The 15,600-nt window shown below is 43.9% G+C and overlaps 2 protein-coding genes across 4 annotated transcripts in view; both read left to right on the top strand.

Annotated features, from left to right (window-relative positions):
• LOC308096099 (uncharacterized protein) overlaps nt 1-15,600 on the top strand; it is a 108,559-nt gene that overhangs the window by 40,755 nt on the left and 52,204 nt on the right. The window lies entirely within an intron of this gene.
• nup153 (nucleoporin 153) overlaps nt 1-15,600 on the top strand; it is a gene marked incomplete at its 5' end in the record, with an annotated part of 48,822 nt that overhangs the window by 12,611 nt on the left and 20,611 nt on the right. Inside the window, 10 exons of one of the 3 annotated variants that reach the window (XM_080442208.1) lie at nt 723-939; nt 2,090-2,389; nt 3,549-3,697; nt 4,919-5,053; nt 7,118-7,234; nt 7,463-7,507; nt 7,945-7,998; nt 12,655-12,891; nt 14,144-14,196; nt 15,003-15,141. In XM_080442208.1, the coding sequence (XP_080298334.1) occupies nt 723-939; nt 2,090-2,389; nt 3,549-3,697; nt 4,919-5,053; nt 7,118-7,234; nt 7,463-7,507; nt 7,945-7,998; nt 12,655-12,891; nt 14,144-14,196; nt 15,003-15,141 (1,446 nt within the window). Of the gene's footprint in view, nt 1-719; nt 940-2,089; nt 2,390-3,548; nt 3,698-4,918; nt 5,054-7,117; nt 7,235-7,462; nt 7,508-7,944; nt 7,999-12,654; nt 12,892-14,143; nt 14,197-15,002; nt 15,142-15,600 lie in introns of all 3 variants that reach the window. The other 2 variants (XM_080442207.1, XM_080442206.1) reach the window with 2 other exon arrangements.

Raw genomic sequence — 15,600 nt, 5'->3', positions numbered from 1 at the left:
CAATAATGTTGACAACAGTTAAAACCGTTGCATACAGGTAATGCACGGTTATTATATAAATTCCTAAAATGGCCAATAGATGCTAGGGTATTCAGTTTAAGCTCTTGTTGCAAGAGGTTCCAAGACTCTGGTGCACCAAAGCTTGAAAGCAGTCTTTTCCCAGTTCCGAACTGGCAAAAGGAACCAGAAGGACTAGCCAATCGCTGGAGCGAGTTAGACTGTGTCTAGATTTCTGACTTGGCATGGAAGAGATATAAGGTGGTAATTTTCCAACCAGGGCTTTATTTAAAAAAAAATCTTTGGTCTATTACCATCTTTAAATAAAACGAATATAAAACAAATCACGCAAAGTCGTTCTTTTAACCCATTGATACCTGGAACGCTTCTGTGTCACTTTAGATGCCTTTGGCTATTCAAAAATAGCAGATATACAAGCTCATAGCGCGGCACCGAGTGCCGCGCTACGAGCTTGTAGATCTGCTATTTTTGAAAAATCGTGAAAAAATATTTTTTATATTTTTTTCAAAAAACTGTTAGGATTTAGATTTTTTTTAAAGGTATTAATGGTATTTTTAAAGGTATTAATGGGTTAAAAGCCCCTACATGAAGCCTTCCTTCACTTTCTGTGCCCTCTCTCTCTCCACTCACTGAACTCACTCACTGTCACTGAACTGACCACTAATGCATGGCCTCCTCTTCCTCCTCTTCCTCCTCCTCAGCAGCAGCCAGGCCTGATCAGCAGAGTGACAGACACAGTGAAGAGCATCGTTCCCTCATGGCTACAGCGATACTTCAACAGCGGGGAGGAAGGGGCCGACGACACGGAGCAGAACAACCAGCCCCCTCCTCTCCCTCCCCCTCCCCCCAACGGCGGCGAAGAGGAGGGACCGCCTCCCGTCGACGGACGGGACTCCCCAGAGCCCAGTAACACTCACACAGGTGAGACCAATGGAGATATTACACACACACACACACACACATTTAGTCCATGAGCCAGAGCCCCAAAATTGAGCCAGATATTGAATATTCCCTCGTTAAAAACCTTTGACTCCAACATCTTAACACATTGTGTGCCAGAGGTTTATTAAAATACTGTACGTTCAGTGCCTGCATATCTTCCATCCACTTACGTTGATAGGTTTCGTGCTGTAGAAGCCCCGACGCGGAAGTGCATGTAAACAAAGCGTGCGTGCGAGACGGCGGAGGGTCCCGACTAACGCCTGGAACAATAATATTTCTAACGCGATCCTCCATTGCAGAGTGATCGCCGATCGAAAACGGCTCGCTTCCACCACGTTAAAAAGAAATGGAGATATTAAACTTTTAGTCGAGGAGTTAACATTGGAGCGGCCGACCGGAAGCATTTTTTGACATGGATCCACATCCGGCCTCTCCTTCTCAGAGACTCCTTGGATGATCCCAAAGTTTCGTTGGAGCGCCCCACGTGGGAAAAATATATTTAAAAAAAAAGTGTTGTGTGTTAACACATTGACAGCCAGAGGTTAATCTCATAATGTACTCACCAGTGCCAACGTTTTATTGTTTTTTGTTTTTTTCACGTCACCATAGACCTCGTTAAAATCCTTAAGATTGATCTGTGCACTGTTTGTAAACATCGCAGACATCTCCCTGCGTCTACCAGTCCAAACCACGTGTCAAACGGGGCATCCATGTTTGAGTTAGAACGGTTTATGTTAAACAGTGATCAGCGAGGAGAAAAACTACAATCGAAGAAAATGGCGTCTCAGTGTGCGCTTTAGAATGGGAGCCGGCGTGATCGTCAAAACCGGATCCCAAATAATTCTGTTTCCGGTGGTGTTACAATGAAATGTGCCGTACTAGAAAATTGAAAAAAGTTTTTTTTTCGAAAAAAAGGAAAAAGCACCACAGCCCGTAGGCTACGGGATCGGCGCTTTACCGTTGGATTTAACGGCCCGTAGAACTACGGGCCCGGCGGTCAATGTGTTAAGCACATATGACACCCTTTCGGCCCTGAAAGTATGGTAATTGTTCGGGCCGAGCCTTAATTTTCAGGCCTGTTGAGAACTCAAGTTGCTAACCCTCTCCCCCCCCCCCCCCCTCCTTCCAGAGCCTTCGACCAGCAGGGCGTCCCTGAACTTCCAGGACGGCGTGCTGTCACGGCCGCCGCTCAACCGCTCCCACCAACACCACCACGCCCACCACCTCCACTTCCCCCCACTGGACGCCTCCTCCCCCATCATGCCCTCCAGCAGCCTGTTCTCCCTGCCCTCCACCTCCTCCGCCGCCCCCCCGGGGGTCTTCTCCACGGGCTTCTCCCTGGTCAAGGAGATCAAGGACAACCTGTCGCAGCACGAGGACGACAACATCTCCACCACCAGCGGCTTCTCCTCCCGCGCCTCTGACAAAGGTAACGGTGTGTGTGTGTGTGTGTAGAAACTGTGTTGAGCACGGCTAAAGCCACACAAAGTGAACATGCTGACATTTTTTTTTTTGCACTTCAAACTGTCTTGTAAAACAAATCACGCATTAGTATTCTGAAAAACACATGTTTCTCTATCAGGGGTGCTCAATCTTTTTCATGTCAAGGACCCCCAAAACTATATGTATTTGGCTGTGGACCCCCTTTTCAAAATATGTTGTTCCAGGGACCCCCCAGAAGCGAAGATTTGAGTTAAACATTTTCGCTTTAAAAATATATATATTCAAAGATTTGCACACATTTTCACAATTTTTCAAAAATAGCAGATCTACAAGCTCATAGCGCGGCACTCGGTGCCGCGCTATGAGCTTGTATATCTGCTATATCCCCGTAACGGGGAGTGTGTGTGTGTGGAAAAACTGTGTTGAGCACGGCTAAAGCCACACAAAGTGAACATGCTGATTTTTTTATTTTTTTTGCACTTCAAACTGTCTTGTAAAGGACTGTGGTTTGGCATGTCTCACCCTCTAGGCCACAAGTCTAGTAGTACCGTTTGATGACGGAGAAGTGCCACGGTTGGACTGTGTGCCACAATGCTAGCTGAATGTTATTTAACCCTAGTAGCATGCCTGTTCTGGGGGCCAACATTCACAGTCTACAAGCTCACACAGAGAGCTTTTAGATTGGGTGTAGAGGGGGAACCCTTTATATATCCTTTGTTTATGCACCAGTGACCTTATAATTTGATTACTTTATTTAAGAATGTAATATGATAATGATTCATTATGTTGTCCTTGCTGTACCCGTCTGTGTGATCTAAAAACAAAACTAATTGTATGTGAGTGCTTGGATATCATTCAGGTTGATGGGTAGATTCTTTGTATTCATGGGTTTTCCGTGTGATTTACGCGAGTGTTGACGAGAGGATGCAATAACACATTAGTTTCTTAACTAAATGTAAAGCTAAATGTAAAGTTATTATAGTATAGCCTAGTGGCATTTTAATAGCTTTAAGCGTATTTAGATGATTATCGGGATAGTCTCGTGTATCACAATCGCTTTGCCCAGGATAAGATCTGAATCCTGAGTCCCACTCACACGTGACAATGGGACATTTCATGAAATGATGATAAATGTTTCTCCACAGATGTACCCACGTCCAAGACGGCATCCATACCCCAGCTGTGGTCCCCAGAGACGGACAGAACTCACTCTGGTCCCCAGCAGCATCACCACGCCCAGTCCAGCCTGAAGAAGCCCTCCTTCAACCTGTCGGTCTTTGGAACCTCTTCTAATGTGAGCATCTCTTCACCACACATGAACCCTAGAGCGTCCCCGTTCTGGAGCCCAACGTTCACCAGAAATGGCTGATCTAGCTTGTAGATCAGCATATTTCGGCACAGAGATTTGGTAAAGTGGGGGGGGGGGGGGGGGAGTAGTGGGACAAGTATAGACCCCTGTGGGACGCCAGTTAACTCTTTCAATGCCATGCTTATTTATGGAATTTTGGTTTTGAGTGCCACAACCAAAATTAATTGTAAAAAAAAAAGTGCTTAGGAGCCGAGATACAGCCTTTTTCAGTAAAAAGTTAAACAAGAAGTGAATGGAGCAGCAAATCTTCAAATCATCATATCTTGGGTTCTGAACATGTTTTTCAAAAAAAAAAAAAAAATTATTATTTATTTTTTTCATGACGTATTTGACGTACTGTGGCACACGGGGCGTCAGGCCTCATGACGTATTTGACGTATTGTGGCACTGAAAGAGTTGTTAACACATTAACTGCCAAGACCGTAGTCCTACGGGCCGTTAAATCCAACTGTTAAGCGCCGAGACCGTAGCCCTACGGGCTGCGGTCTTTTCGCGCATGCGCGGTCCGGGTGCACTTTCGGAATTTTTTTGATCCACTTCCGTTTCCGGTTTGATGACAGGAAATAGAATTATTTGGGATCCGGTTTTCACGATCATGCCCGCTCCCGTTCTACAGACGAAACTGAAACTCAATTCTCTTCCTGTAGTTTTTTCTCCTCGCATTTCACTGTTTAACGTAATCCGCTCTAACTCAAACATGGATGCCCCGTTTGACACGTGGTTTTCACTGGGAGATACAGGGAGATCTCGCGGATGTAAACAGACTGTGTAGCGCTCAATCTTAAGGATTTTAACAAGGCAACATGATGGCGACATGAAAAAAACAAAAAAACAACAAAAACACCTTGGCACTGGTGAGTACATTATGAGATTAGCCCTTGGCAGTGGATGTGTTAATGAAGTGTCAGTACAGAAGAACTCACTCTGTTGCTTCCCCCATCACCTGTCATTCACCTGTCTGAATAACGGACAATAAATAAAGACCATACAGTAGTATTGGGGTACATCGTGCCATTAAGGAGTTAAGGGAGCTGCGAGAAAGTAGGAAAAATATGGGGACGTCTCAAATATCTACAAATATCCTTTAATTTTTAAAGTCCTGTCATGACGCAGTACTAATTTCACAGACTTGTTGTCACCCCTCAGGCGTCATCGTTGAACAGCACAGTGCTGAACTCCAGCCGGCTGGGGGATTCACCCTTCTACCCGGGGAAGACCACCTACGGCGGGGCGTCTGCGTCCAGGAGTGCCCGGCAACCACGCCCCAGCACACCTTACCAGGTACAATGACGCTCCTAAACCATCCGTCCACACATTTACACAGTTAAGCCCCTTACACACCGGGGGCGAATTTTTCATGCGAATAATATGTATTCATTATTCGGAACGAGTCAGAATGTTGCGTATATTCTCATATTCGCCGGTGTCTAATGACCTTTAGGGTTGGGATTCCTTCAGGATTTCAACCAGTCCAGTTCCTTAACCCATTAACACATTGACTGCCAATCGCGTAGATCTACGCGAACCTATTTAAAGCCGCCACGTGCCAATCGCGTAGATCTACGCGAACCGCCGGTTCGCGTTGATTTCACCAAAAGTGCACTTTCTGAAATTTTTGATCTACTTCCGTTTCCGGTAGCACCACCGGAAACGGAATTATTTGGGATCCGGTTTTGCCGATCCCGTCGGCCCCCGTTCTAATGACGAAACTGAAACTCCATTTTCTCCTTGTAGTTTTTTCTCCTCGCATATCACTGTTTAACGTAAACCGTTCTAACTACAACATGGATGCCCCGTTTGACACGTGGTCTTCACTGGTAGATGCAGGGAGATGTCCGTGATGTTTACAAACAGTGCACAGCTCAATCTTAAGGATTTTAACAAGGTCTATGGCGACGTGAAAAAAAATAAATAATAAAAAAATAACACGTTGGCACTGGTGAGTACATTATGAGATTAACGTCTGGCATGGAATGTGTTAAGACCGGGAACGCATCTGTGTGTTATTTTAAGATTGCTTTGGCTATTCAAAAATATTGATATTATTGCTATTCAAAATCCGATGCCGCGCTATGAGCTTGTAGATCTGCTATTTTTTGAAAAATCGTGAAGATGTGTGCAAATCTTATAGATATATATTTTTTAAGGTGAACATTTGTACTCAAATATTTGCTTCTGGGCATTCTACAAATATCTAACGACCAGCAATCCTCTTCCATTCCAAAAGGAGGTAGAACTATGGCCTCATGAGTCAAATCCTGGGTAGGACACCCGGGTGTTGATTTTGACGGCAAACTTTGATTCAGTCAGTCTTTTGAATACATCTCCATATTTTTTTAGTCTTATTTTAATCTGAAATGTTTTAGTTTTTGTCTAGTTGCCGTCGACTAAATATCATAAGATTATATTCGACTAAATCTACAGTTGATTTAGTCGACTAAAATGTATTTAGGCGGTGCCTTGATGATGTCGTAATGGCTGATTTTACACTTGGTTGCATGCTGAAAATAGCAGATCTACAAGCTCTACAAGATCTGCTATTTTCAAAGCGCAACCAGGCATAAAATGACTTGTCTTTTAGTTCTACTGGATCTCTTCTCCACTCGTCCCTATCGTAACATTTTAGTCTAGTTTTTATTTGTTGACAAAATTGTCAATATATTTAGTCTTAGTTTTAGTCATCATAGCTTAGTTTTTATCTAGTTTTCGTCAGTGAAAAAAGGTAGTCGACAAACTTTTTTCGTCATAGTTTTAGTTGATGAAATCAACACTGGTAGGACATGAAATGTAACGTTACGGATTGTATCTTTTTAACACATCGACCGCCAGAGGTTAATCTCATAATGTACTCACCAGTGCCAAGGTGTTGTTGTTTTTTTGTTTTTTTCATGTCGCCATAGATCTTGTTAAAATCCTTAAGATTGAGCCGTACACGGTCTGTTTACTTCGGCGACATCTCACTGTATCTCCCAGTGAAAACCACGTGTCAAACGGGGCATCCATGTTGTAGTTAGAGCGGATTACGTTAAACAGTGATATGCGAGGAGAAAAAACTACAGGAAGAGAATTGAGTTTCAGTTTCGTCTGTAGAACGAGGGCGGACGTGATCGTCAAAACCGGATCCCAAATAAATAAATAAATAAATCCGGTCATCAAACCGGAAACGGAAGTGGATCAAAAAAATTCCGAAAGTGCACCCGGAAATCTTTAGCGCGAAAAGACCGTGGACCGTAGGGCTACGGTCTCGGCGCTTAACAGTTGGATTTAACGGACCGTAGGACTACGTTCTTGGCGGTTAATGTGTTAATAAATTGTGTTACTTTTCGTGTGTTTTTTTTCCTGCAGGCCCCTGTGAGGCGGCAGATCAAAGCCAAGCCCGCCGGGGCCCAGCCCTGTGGGGTGACCAGCGCCACCGCCAAACGCATCCTACAGTCCCTGGAGCGGATGTCCAGCCCGCTGGCGGTGAGTACACACACACACACACACACACACACACACAGTGTAGATGAACTTACGAGAAGCATGACTGTGAACTTAATTTAGAAATGATGAATCTGTTGCCATCGACGGTGGCCATTATGTAAACGAGTGTTTTCATACATCATCATCTTGGCTTCAATGCTCTCATCTTATCAAACAATGTGTTTCTGTGATAATAATTGAGGTGTTTTGTTTTGTTTTTTCACACAGGATGCTAAGAGAATCCCCTCTGCAGCCTCCTCTCCCCTGTCAACAGTAAGTCTTTTGCCTTCGACTGTCTTTCATTATCTCATTTGTAGGTAGTTCTTTTTTTGGGGAGGGGGGGGTTTTGATGAAGCTCCTTATCCCGTAGCACTTGCCCTCGTTATGACGACCATGCAGACTTACTGTGGTCATTTGTTCTCATGTTTTTGATACTTAGACTTGTTTTTCCTGACCTCAATGTAAAAATGTAGATAGCAGGTTATTTAGACAGATCCTAGTAGGTTCATTGTGTACTTGTGATCCCAGTTTACTGAGGCACTACACTTGTCTCTCTGCATTTGATGTGTGTGTTTACCTTGCTTATTGTAAGTTGCTCTGGATAAGAGTGTCTGCTAAATGCCTACATTATAAGAGGATAAGACACAAGTAAACCCCAGTGAGAAGGGCATTTCCCATGAAACCATTTTGCTTTTTGTCTTTCTCTCCAGTCACTGGATGGCACAAATCTAGACCGTTCACATTACCAAGTCAAGAGGAAACGGGTGAGTCTACCTTTATTATTAAAGTCCTGTAACGACATGGGGGTTTGTTCCTATGTCCTGTCCCGTGTGACATATTCAGGACAACGTTGGTATCGGCGCTCGCCTGCTATGAAGCTCGATTCATACTCTGTCGTACGATTGTGCGGAAAGTAGCAGATCTACAAACTCAAACAAAGCGTGCCAGTGCGACGTAGCTATTCATATTTTAACCCATTAAGACCTGGAACGCATCTGTGTCACTTTAGAATTCTTTGGCTATTCAAAAATAGCAGATATACAAGCTCATAGCGCGGCACCGAGTGCCGCGCTATGAGCTTGTAGATCTGCTATTTTTGAAAAATCTTGAAAAAAAATGTTTGATTTTTTTCAAAAAACTGTTAGGATTTAGAAAACATTTTTAAGAATTGCCTCAGGTCTTAATGGGTTAACACCTTTTTTACACCGTTTCTCCCCAATTTGGTCACTCATTATGCCAATTAGTTTGTCCCCACTCCCCACACACACTTTCTGTGTGTGGTCACTGCTGTCGTATCCTACTGACTCCCCTGCCAGTGAGGAGCCTCCGCCGGGAGGACGTAGTAGAGCCTTATCGTCCTACTCCTCCCGCCCCAACATGCTGACGGGTGCAGACCCAGCCCGTAAGAGGAGTACGTGCGGGGTGACAATTATCACCCTCCTCCCCGCCCCGGCTTCTAATGGTGCATTTATACAGCGCTTTTATCCAGAGCGCTTTACATAGATTGTGCATTACATTCACCCATTCACACACACATTCACACACACATTCACACACACATTCACACACCGATGGTGGAGGAAACCATGCAAGGCACCAAGCTGCTCATCGGGAGCAATTAGGGGTTCAGCGTCTTGCTCAAGGACACTTCCACACTAACTCTGGGGGAGCCCGGGAATCGAACTGGGAAACCTCTCTGTTCCCATCCGGCCGCTCTCCCGGCCACTCCCCCTCCCCCAAACACAGGCCAATTGTGTTCATATTGATGTTCGACAAAGCCGGATTTCACCACGGTGAAAATTGGGAGTGAGTCTGCAGTTTTTTTACTGCAATGGGGAGTTCATTCCATAGTTTGGGAGCCAGGAGGGAGAAGAGTCTGGTAATGCGTGTGGAGCGTTGTCCCGGGTGTTTTAGGTTCTGACAGTTCCCCTGTGTTAGCTGATCTGAGAGAGCGGGATGGGGTTTTGTAGGGATGGATCAGGCTTTGAAGATATGGGGGTGCCATACCTTTTTGGATGCTTTGTGGGCCAACATCAGTGTTTTGTACTCTGTGAGGGCAGTGACTGGGAGCCAATGGAGGGAGCGGAGAAGGGGGGGGGGGGACATGTGACATTTTTGGCTGTTTTGAAGACCAAGCGTGCTGCGGCATTCTGGATCATTTGGAGAGGCTTAAGTGCACATGCCGGGAGGCCAGTAAGGAAAGAGTTATAATAGTCAAGTTTTTGACGGAGAGTTATAAATTAAGCATAATGGTGCGTTCACACGGGCAGATTAAAAGATACATGCTAACCATTCATTTTCAGTGGAAACCAGCCACATGAAGATACATCCAACGTTTGTAGCTCTAGCGACAAAGATGCAAAGCTACAAATTCCAAGTTGAGCTGGGTTTTGATGACGTCAGCGACTGCGTGGAGCAACACGGATACAAACACAGCGACAAACACAGATAAACACACAAACAAACACAGATACAAACACAGCGACAAACACAGATACACACACAAACAAACACAGATACAAACACAGATACAAACACAGATACACACACAAACAAACACAGATACAAACACAGCGACAAACACAGATACAAACACAGCGACAAACACAGCGACAAACACAGATACAAACACGGATACACTCACAAACAAACACAGATACAAACACAGCGACAAACACAGATACACACACAAACAAACACAGACACAAACACAGCGACAAAGATGCAGGTGTATTTTTGTATCTTTTAATCTGCCAGTGTGAACGTACCATAAGGCTCAGCAGAGTAGGTTTGAATGTGCATTAGACTCAACAGGTCGCTGTAAGCCCTCCTTACTAAGCATGTGCATGCAGCACACACACACACACACACACACACACACACACACACACACACACACACACGCCAGCTGATGCGTCACTCAGTGATGTTTACTCCATAGCCTGTAGGAAGCCTGTAGAGATGGTGAACAGCCTGTAGGAAGCGTGTAGAGATGGTGAACAGCCTGTAGAGATGGTGAACAGCTATGTCATTGTACAAGTCCCGCTGCACTTGCTTTGGCCCGTCTGCTGTCACTCTTCATGTCCCGCCTGTTGGCCCTCTTTATGCCAGTCGAACAGGGGTTCTCTCAGGTCAGGGCACAGCTGTTCAGCTGTGTGTGTGTGTGTGTGTATTACTATACTTGTGAGGACCAAAGTATAGTAGAATATGAGAAATGGATGTTGTGAGGACAATTTTTTTTTATAGATACGTTTACAATTAGAACAAGATTCAGGTTGGGGTTATAGGTTCAGGATTAGACCTTTTTGGAGGTTAGGTTTAGGGGGTTGGGGTTAGATTTTCCCCCATTTTATACTTAGTTGTGCGGCGATGTCAAACACGATCTACGATGTCAAGCCGATCTACAAGCTCACAACGTGTCGCGCTGCAACACGTTGTGAGCTTGTAGATCTGCTATTTTTCGGCTAATGCCCCAAAATATCAAACAATCATGAAATCGGTTTCCTAAAGTGTTGATGTTCTCACAAGTACAGTAATGCAAACGTGTGTGTGTGTGTGTTTGCTTGGCTGCACCATCATTTGGTTGTTGTAAAATTATGACTCTGTGTGTGTGTGTGTGTGTGTGTGTGTGTGTGTGTGTGTGTGTGTGTGTGTGTGTGATAGTTTTGTAGTCCATTGTTAACCCATTAAAACTGGGAACGCATCTGTGTAACTACTTTATCCATACGTTATACTTTGGCTATTTAAAAATAGCAGATCTACAAGCTCATAGCCACGCTACGAGCTTGTAGATCTGCTTTTTTTTTTTTTTTTTCGTGAAAATTTGTGCTATATAGGTGTTATATATTCACATCTTTAACTCAAATCTTTGCTTCTGGGGGGTCCCTGGAACAACATGCAACATACAAAAGCATATCATTTTGGGGGTCCCTTACATGAAACAGTTTGAGAACCACTGATTATGGCAACAAAATAGTTTTTTTTTAAACTGTTAGGATTTAGAAGACATTTGTAGCGTCCCCCAGAAGTTACAAATGCTCGCGTTGAAATACATATTTTCAAAGATTTGCACAAACTTTCTTCCTTTTTTTTCAAAAAATAGCAGATCTACGAGCTCGTAGCCGTGCTATGAGCTTGTAGATCTGCTATTTTTGAATAGCCAAAGAAATCTAAAAATGACACCGTATGCTCAGTTCCCGGTCTTCATGGGTTAAATGGTTGCCAGGGCTGGCCCTGCAAGTCTGTAGTGAGAACTAACAGTCAGTTCCAGCTGTGAGACAGCTGCCCTCCAGTCTACAACAATGAGCTGTTGAATGAACGGCCCACAAGCTTCAGCTAACATGAGCTGCGTGCTGCCTTTTTTATTGTTTTGTTTATTTCCATTCATTTGCACTTATTGCAATATCGTTGCTGTCGGGGTGGGAAACCTTGTACAACGCGTGGCAACGCATTGTGAGCTTTTTATACATTTGAACTTGTGAAATGGGACATTCTGCATGATGAGTACTTTTACTTTTGTACTCCTAAGTATATTTTGATACCAATACTTTTGTACTTTTACTCAAGTAAATTTAGAATTCTGGACTTTTACCTGTAACAGAGGATTTCTACAGTGCAGTATTGATACTTGTACTTAACCCATTAATACCTGGAACGCATCTGTGTCACTTTAGATGTCTTTGGCTATTCAAAAATAGCAGATATACAAGCTCATAGCGCGGCACTCGGTGCCGCGCTATGAACTTGTAGATCTGCTATTTTTGAAAAATCTTGGGAAAAAAAATTTGGGATTTTTTTTTCAAAAAACTGTTAGGATTTAGAAAACATTTTGAAGAATCGCCTCAGGTCTTAACACCTTTACCGCCGGGCCCGTAGTTCTACGGGCCGTTAAATCCAACGGTTAAGCGCCGAGCCCGTAGTCCTACGGGCTGCGGTCTTTTCGCGCATGCGCGGTCCGGGTGCACTTTCGGAATTTTTTTGATCCACTTCCGTTTCCGGTTTGATGACAGGAAATAGAATTATTTGGGATCCGGTTTCGACGATCACGCCCGCTCCCATTCTACAGACGAAACTGAAACTCAATTCTCTTCCTGTAGTTTTTTCTCCTCGCATTTCACTGTTTAACGTAATCCGCTCTAACTACAGTCATGGAAGTCCGTTTGACACGCGGTCTTCACTGGGAGATACAGGGAGATCTCGCGGATGTAAACAGACCGTTCACGGCTCAATCTTAAGGATTTTAACAAGATCTATGGCGACATGAAAAAAACAAAAAAACAACAAAAACACCTTGGCACTGGTGAGTACATTATGAGATTAACCTCTGGCGGTGGATGTGTTAAAGGGTTAAGTAAGAAATGTGAGTACTTTTTCCACCACTGACGTTCCACCTCTCTCTCTCTCTCTCTCGCTCTCTCCAGCTGGAGTCCAGTCCTCTCCCTCCGGTACAGAAGCTGCTGATCCCAGCAGCGGCCTCGGTGTCTGGGAACCGCTCCGTCTCCTTCAGGCCCTCCCTGACCCCCGGGGGCATCATCGCCCTGGACAGGACCACCACCCCCTCTCTGACCACCGGAGGGGGCATCATCATCGCCCTGGACAGCAGGACCCCTTCTCTGACCCCCGCCCTGGACAGGACCCTCAGAGACGCAGTCAGACCCGTACGTATTGGTCTTACCTTTACTGTACAACTCTTATGTGGACCTCCTGTATTAACCACTTAAACCAGGGCTGATGCAACTTTGATGATGGAGAGGGCCACTATATTTCCTACTCTCACTCCAGAGGGCCACGTTGCATATACTGTCGGGCAGACACCTCTTAACCCATTAAGACCTGAGGCCGCTTCTAAACATTTTTTAAATCCTAACAGTTTTTCGGAAAAAAATGTAAAAAACATTTTTTTCACGATTTTTCAAAAATAGCAGATCTACAAGCTCGTAGCGCGGCACTCGGTGCCGCGCTATGAGCTTGTATATCTGCTATTTTTGAATAGCCTAAAGAAATCTAAAAGTGACACAGATGCGTTCCAGGTATTAATGGGTTAACCCATTGAGACCTGAAGCCGATTCTACATGTCTCCCTAAATCTCAACAGTATTCTGAAAAACGTATGTTTCTATATCAGTGGTGCTCAATCTTTTTCATGTCAAGGACCCCCAAAATTATATGTATTTGGCCGTCGACCCCCATCAAAATATCTTGTTCCAGGGACCCCCCCAGAAGCAAAGATTTGAGTTAAAAATGTTCGCTTTAAAAATATATATATTCAAAGATTTGCACACATTTTCAAGATTTTTCAAAAATAGCAGATCTACAAGCTCGTAGCGCGGCACTCGGTGCCGCGCTATGAGCTTGTATATCTGCTATTTTTGAATAGCCCAAAGTGTAAAATAATGCTTTTTAACTCAAATCAAAAAATGACACAGTTCCAGGTCTTAATGGGTTAAATACAAATACATTGGACATAAAAAAGACAATAGAATTTTAGTACTAGTAATTAAGCTACTAATATAGACTGAAGTAATTAAAGCGGGTCATGACTCATGTTTGCACCTTTTGGAATTGTAACAGCTGAAATCAATAATATATCAGTATTATTTATTAACCTGCGGGCCGCATTAAGTGAAGGTGGGGGGACGCTTGTGGCCCCCGGGTTCTTCATTGACCGGGGGTCCTCCTTGGCCCCCCTCTATGGCAAATCTCTTCTGCGAAAATAGCCACTCTACAAGTGCACAACGCTGTGCGTGTGCTTGTAGATCGGCTATTTTCGTGGAATGTTTGCCTATCTTAGCTGAATGGTTTGCCTATTATTAAGAAATGCCCAGAAAATGGATGCCAAGGGTTCAAGTGGTTAAATATGACTGAATGTCACCTTCAACTGTTTGTTTTGGTTTTTTTTTTCTCCTTCCAGCCCTCAAGACAATCACCTGTCATCCCTGAATCAGACCCAGGTCCTTCTCTAAGGTAATGGATGTTTCATTAACCCATTAAGACCTGAGGCCATTCTTAAAAAAAATCTAAATCTCAACAGTTTTTTGAAAAGAATCTGGAAAATATTTTTTCACGATTTTTCAAAAATAGCAGATCTACAAGCTCGTAGCGCGGCACTCGGTGCCGCGCTATGAGCTTGTAGATCTGCTATTTTTGAATAGCCCAAAGAAATCTTAAAATGAGACGCAGATGCGTCCCCGGTCTTAATGGGTTAACTCTTTGACTGCCAGAGTAATAGTGAACCACTGCTGCCAGCAAAAACAGCGATTTTTACTGTACCTTTTTAAAAAATCATGGAATATTAACCGTGACCGCCTCTCCTCACCGAGATCGGCTCATTACACGCACGCGGGTGTCGTAGTAAAGAAAACTGTCCGGACGTGATCCTCCATTCAAGAGCTATGGCCGTTTCAATGTGGCTTGTTTTGCCGTAAAGCAGGAGGAACGGAGAGATATGGCCATTTCACTGCAGGAAATAAACAGGAAGTAAATGAGCTTTTAATTACTGACGTCATCAGCCATTGAAAGCATCAATCATAGTAAAGGTAACGGCGCCATCTAGTGGTAAACCACTGAAAACAAAAACTCGTCCAAACTCATCGATGGCAAGGAAAGCCATAGTTTGGAGGGTGTCACCATTTTTGTTAAAGATTGTCATGCAAATAACTTAAATACTCAAAAGAAATAACTTGAAAATGACCTGTACCAGTAGTCAGGGATTGGGGTGTAAATGTATTAGAATGTGGCCTGACTGTCCCTGTCTTCCTCCTCGTCTCCAGCAGCACAACCATCTCCAGCGGGCCTGCCTACCCCATGTCCAGCACGCCCGCAGCCAGCAGCGCAGGCTCTGGAGGGGGCAAGATGAAGAGAGAGAGGACGTCCACACGGGTCTCCTCCAAACGCCCAGAGGACGAAGAAGTAAGGGCTCTGTCCGTCTGTTTAAAACCCTTTGAGACCGGGAACGCATCTGTGTCATTTTAAGACTTCTTTGGCTATTCAAAAATAGCACATGTACAAGCTCATAAGAGCTTGTAGATCTGCTAATTTTTTTTAAATCGTTGAAAATGTGTACAAATCTTTGAATATATGTTTTAAAGCAAACATTGTAACTGAAATCTTTGCTTCTGGGGATTCTACAAATGTCTTCTAAATCTTGCTATAATCAGTGGTTCTCAAACCTTTTCATGTCAAGGACCCCCAAAATTATATGTATTTGGCCGCGGACCCCCATCTCAAAATATGTTGTTCCAGGGACAGAAGCAAAGATTCGAGTTAAAAATGTTCGCTTTAAAAATGTATATATATATTCAAAGATTTGCACAAATGTTCACGATTTTTCAAAAATAGCAAAAATAGCGTGGCACTCGCAGATATATA

This window comes from Gymnoscopelus braueri, assembly GCF_963280865.1.
Source record: "Gymnoscopelus braueri genome assembly, chromosome: 11".
NCBI classification, from domain to species: domain Eukaryota; kingdom Metazoa; phylum Chordata; class Actinopteri; order Myctophiformes; family Myctophidae; genus Gymnoscopelus; species Gymnoscopelus braueri.
This window is presented reverse-complemented; position numbering and strand designations above follow the sequence as displayed.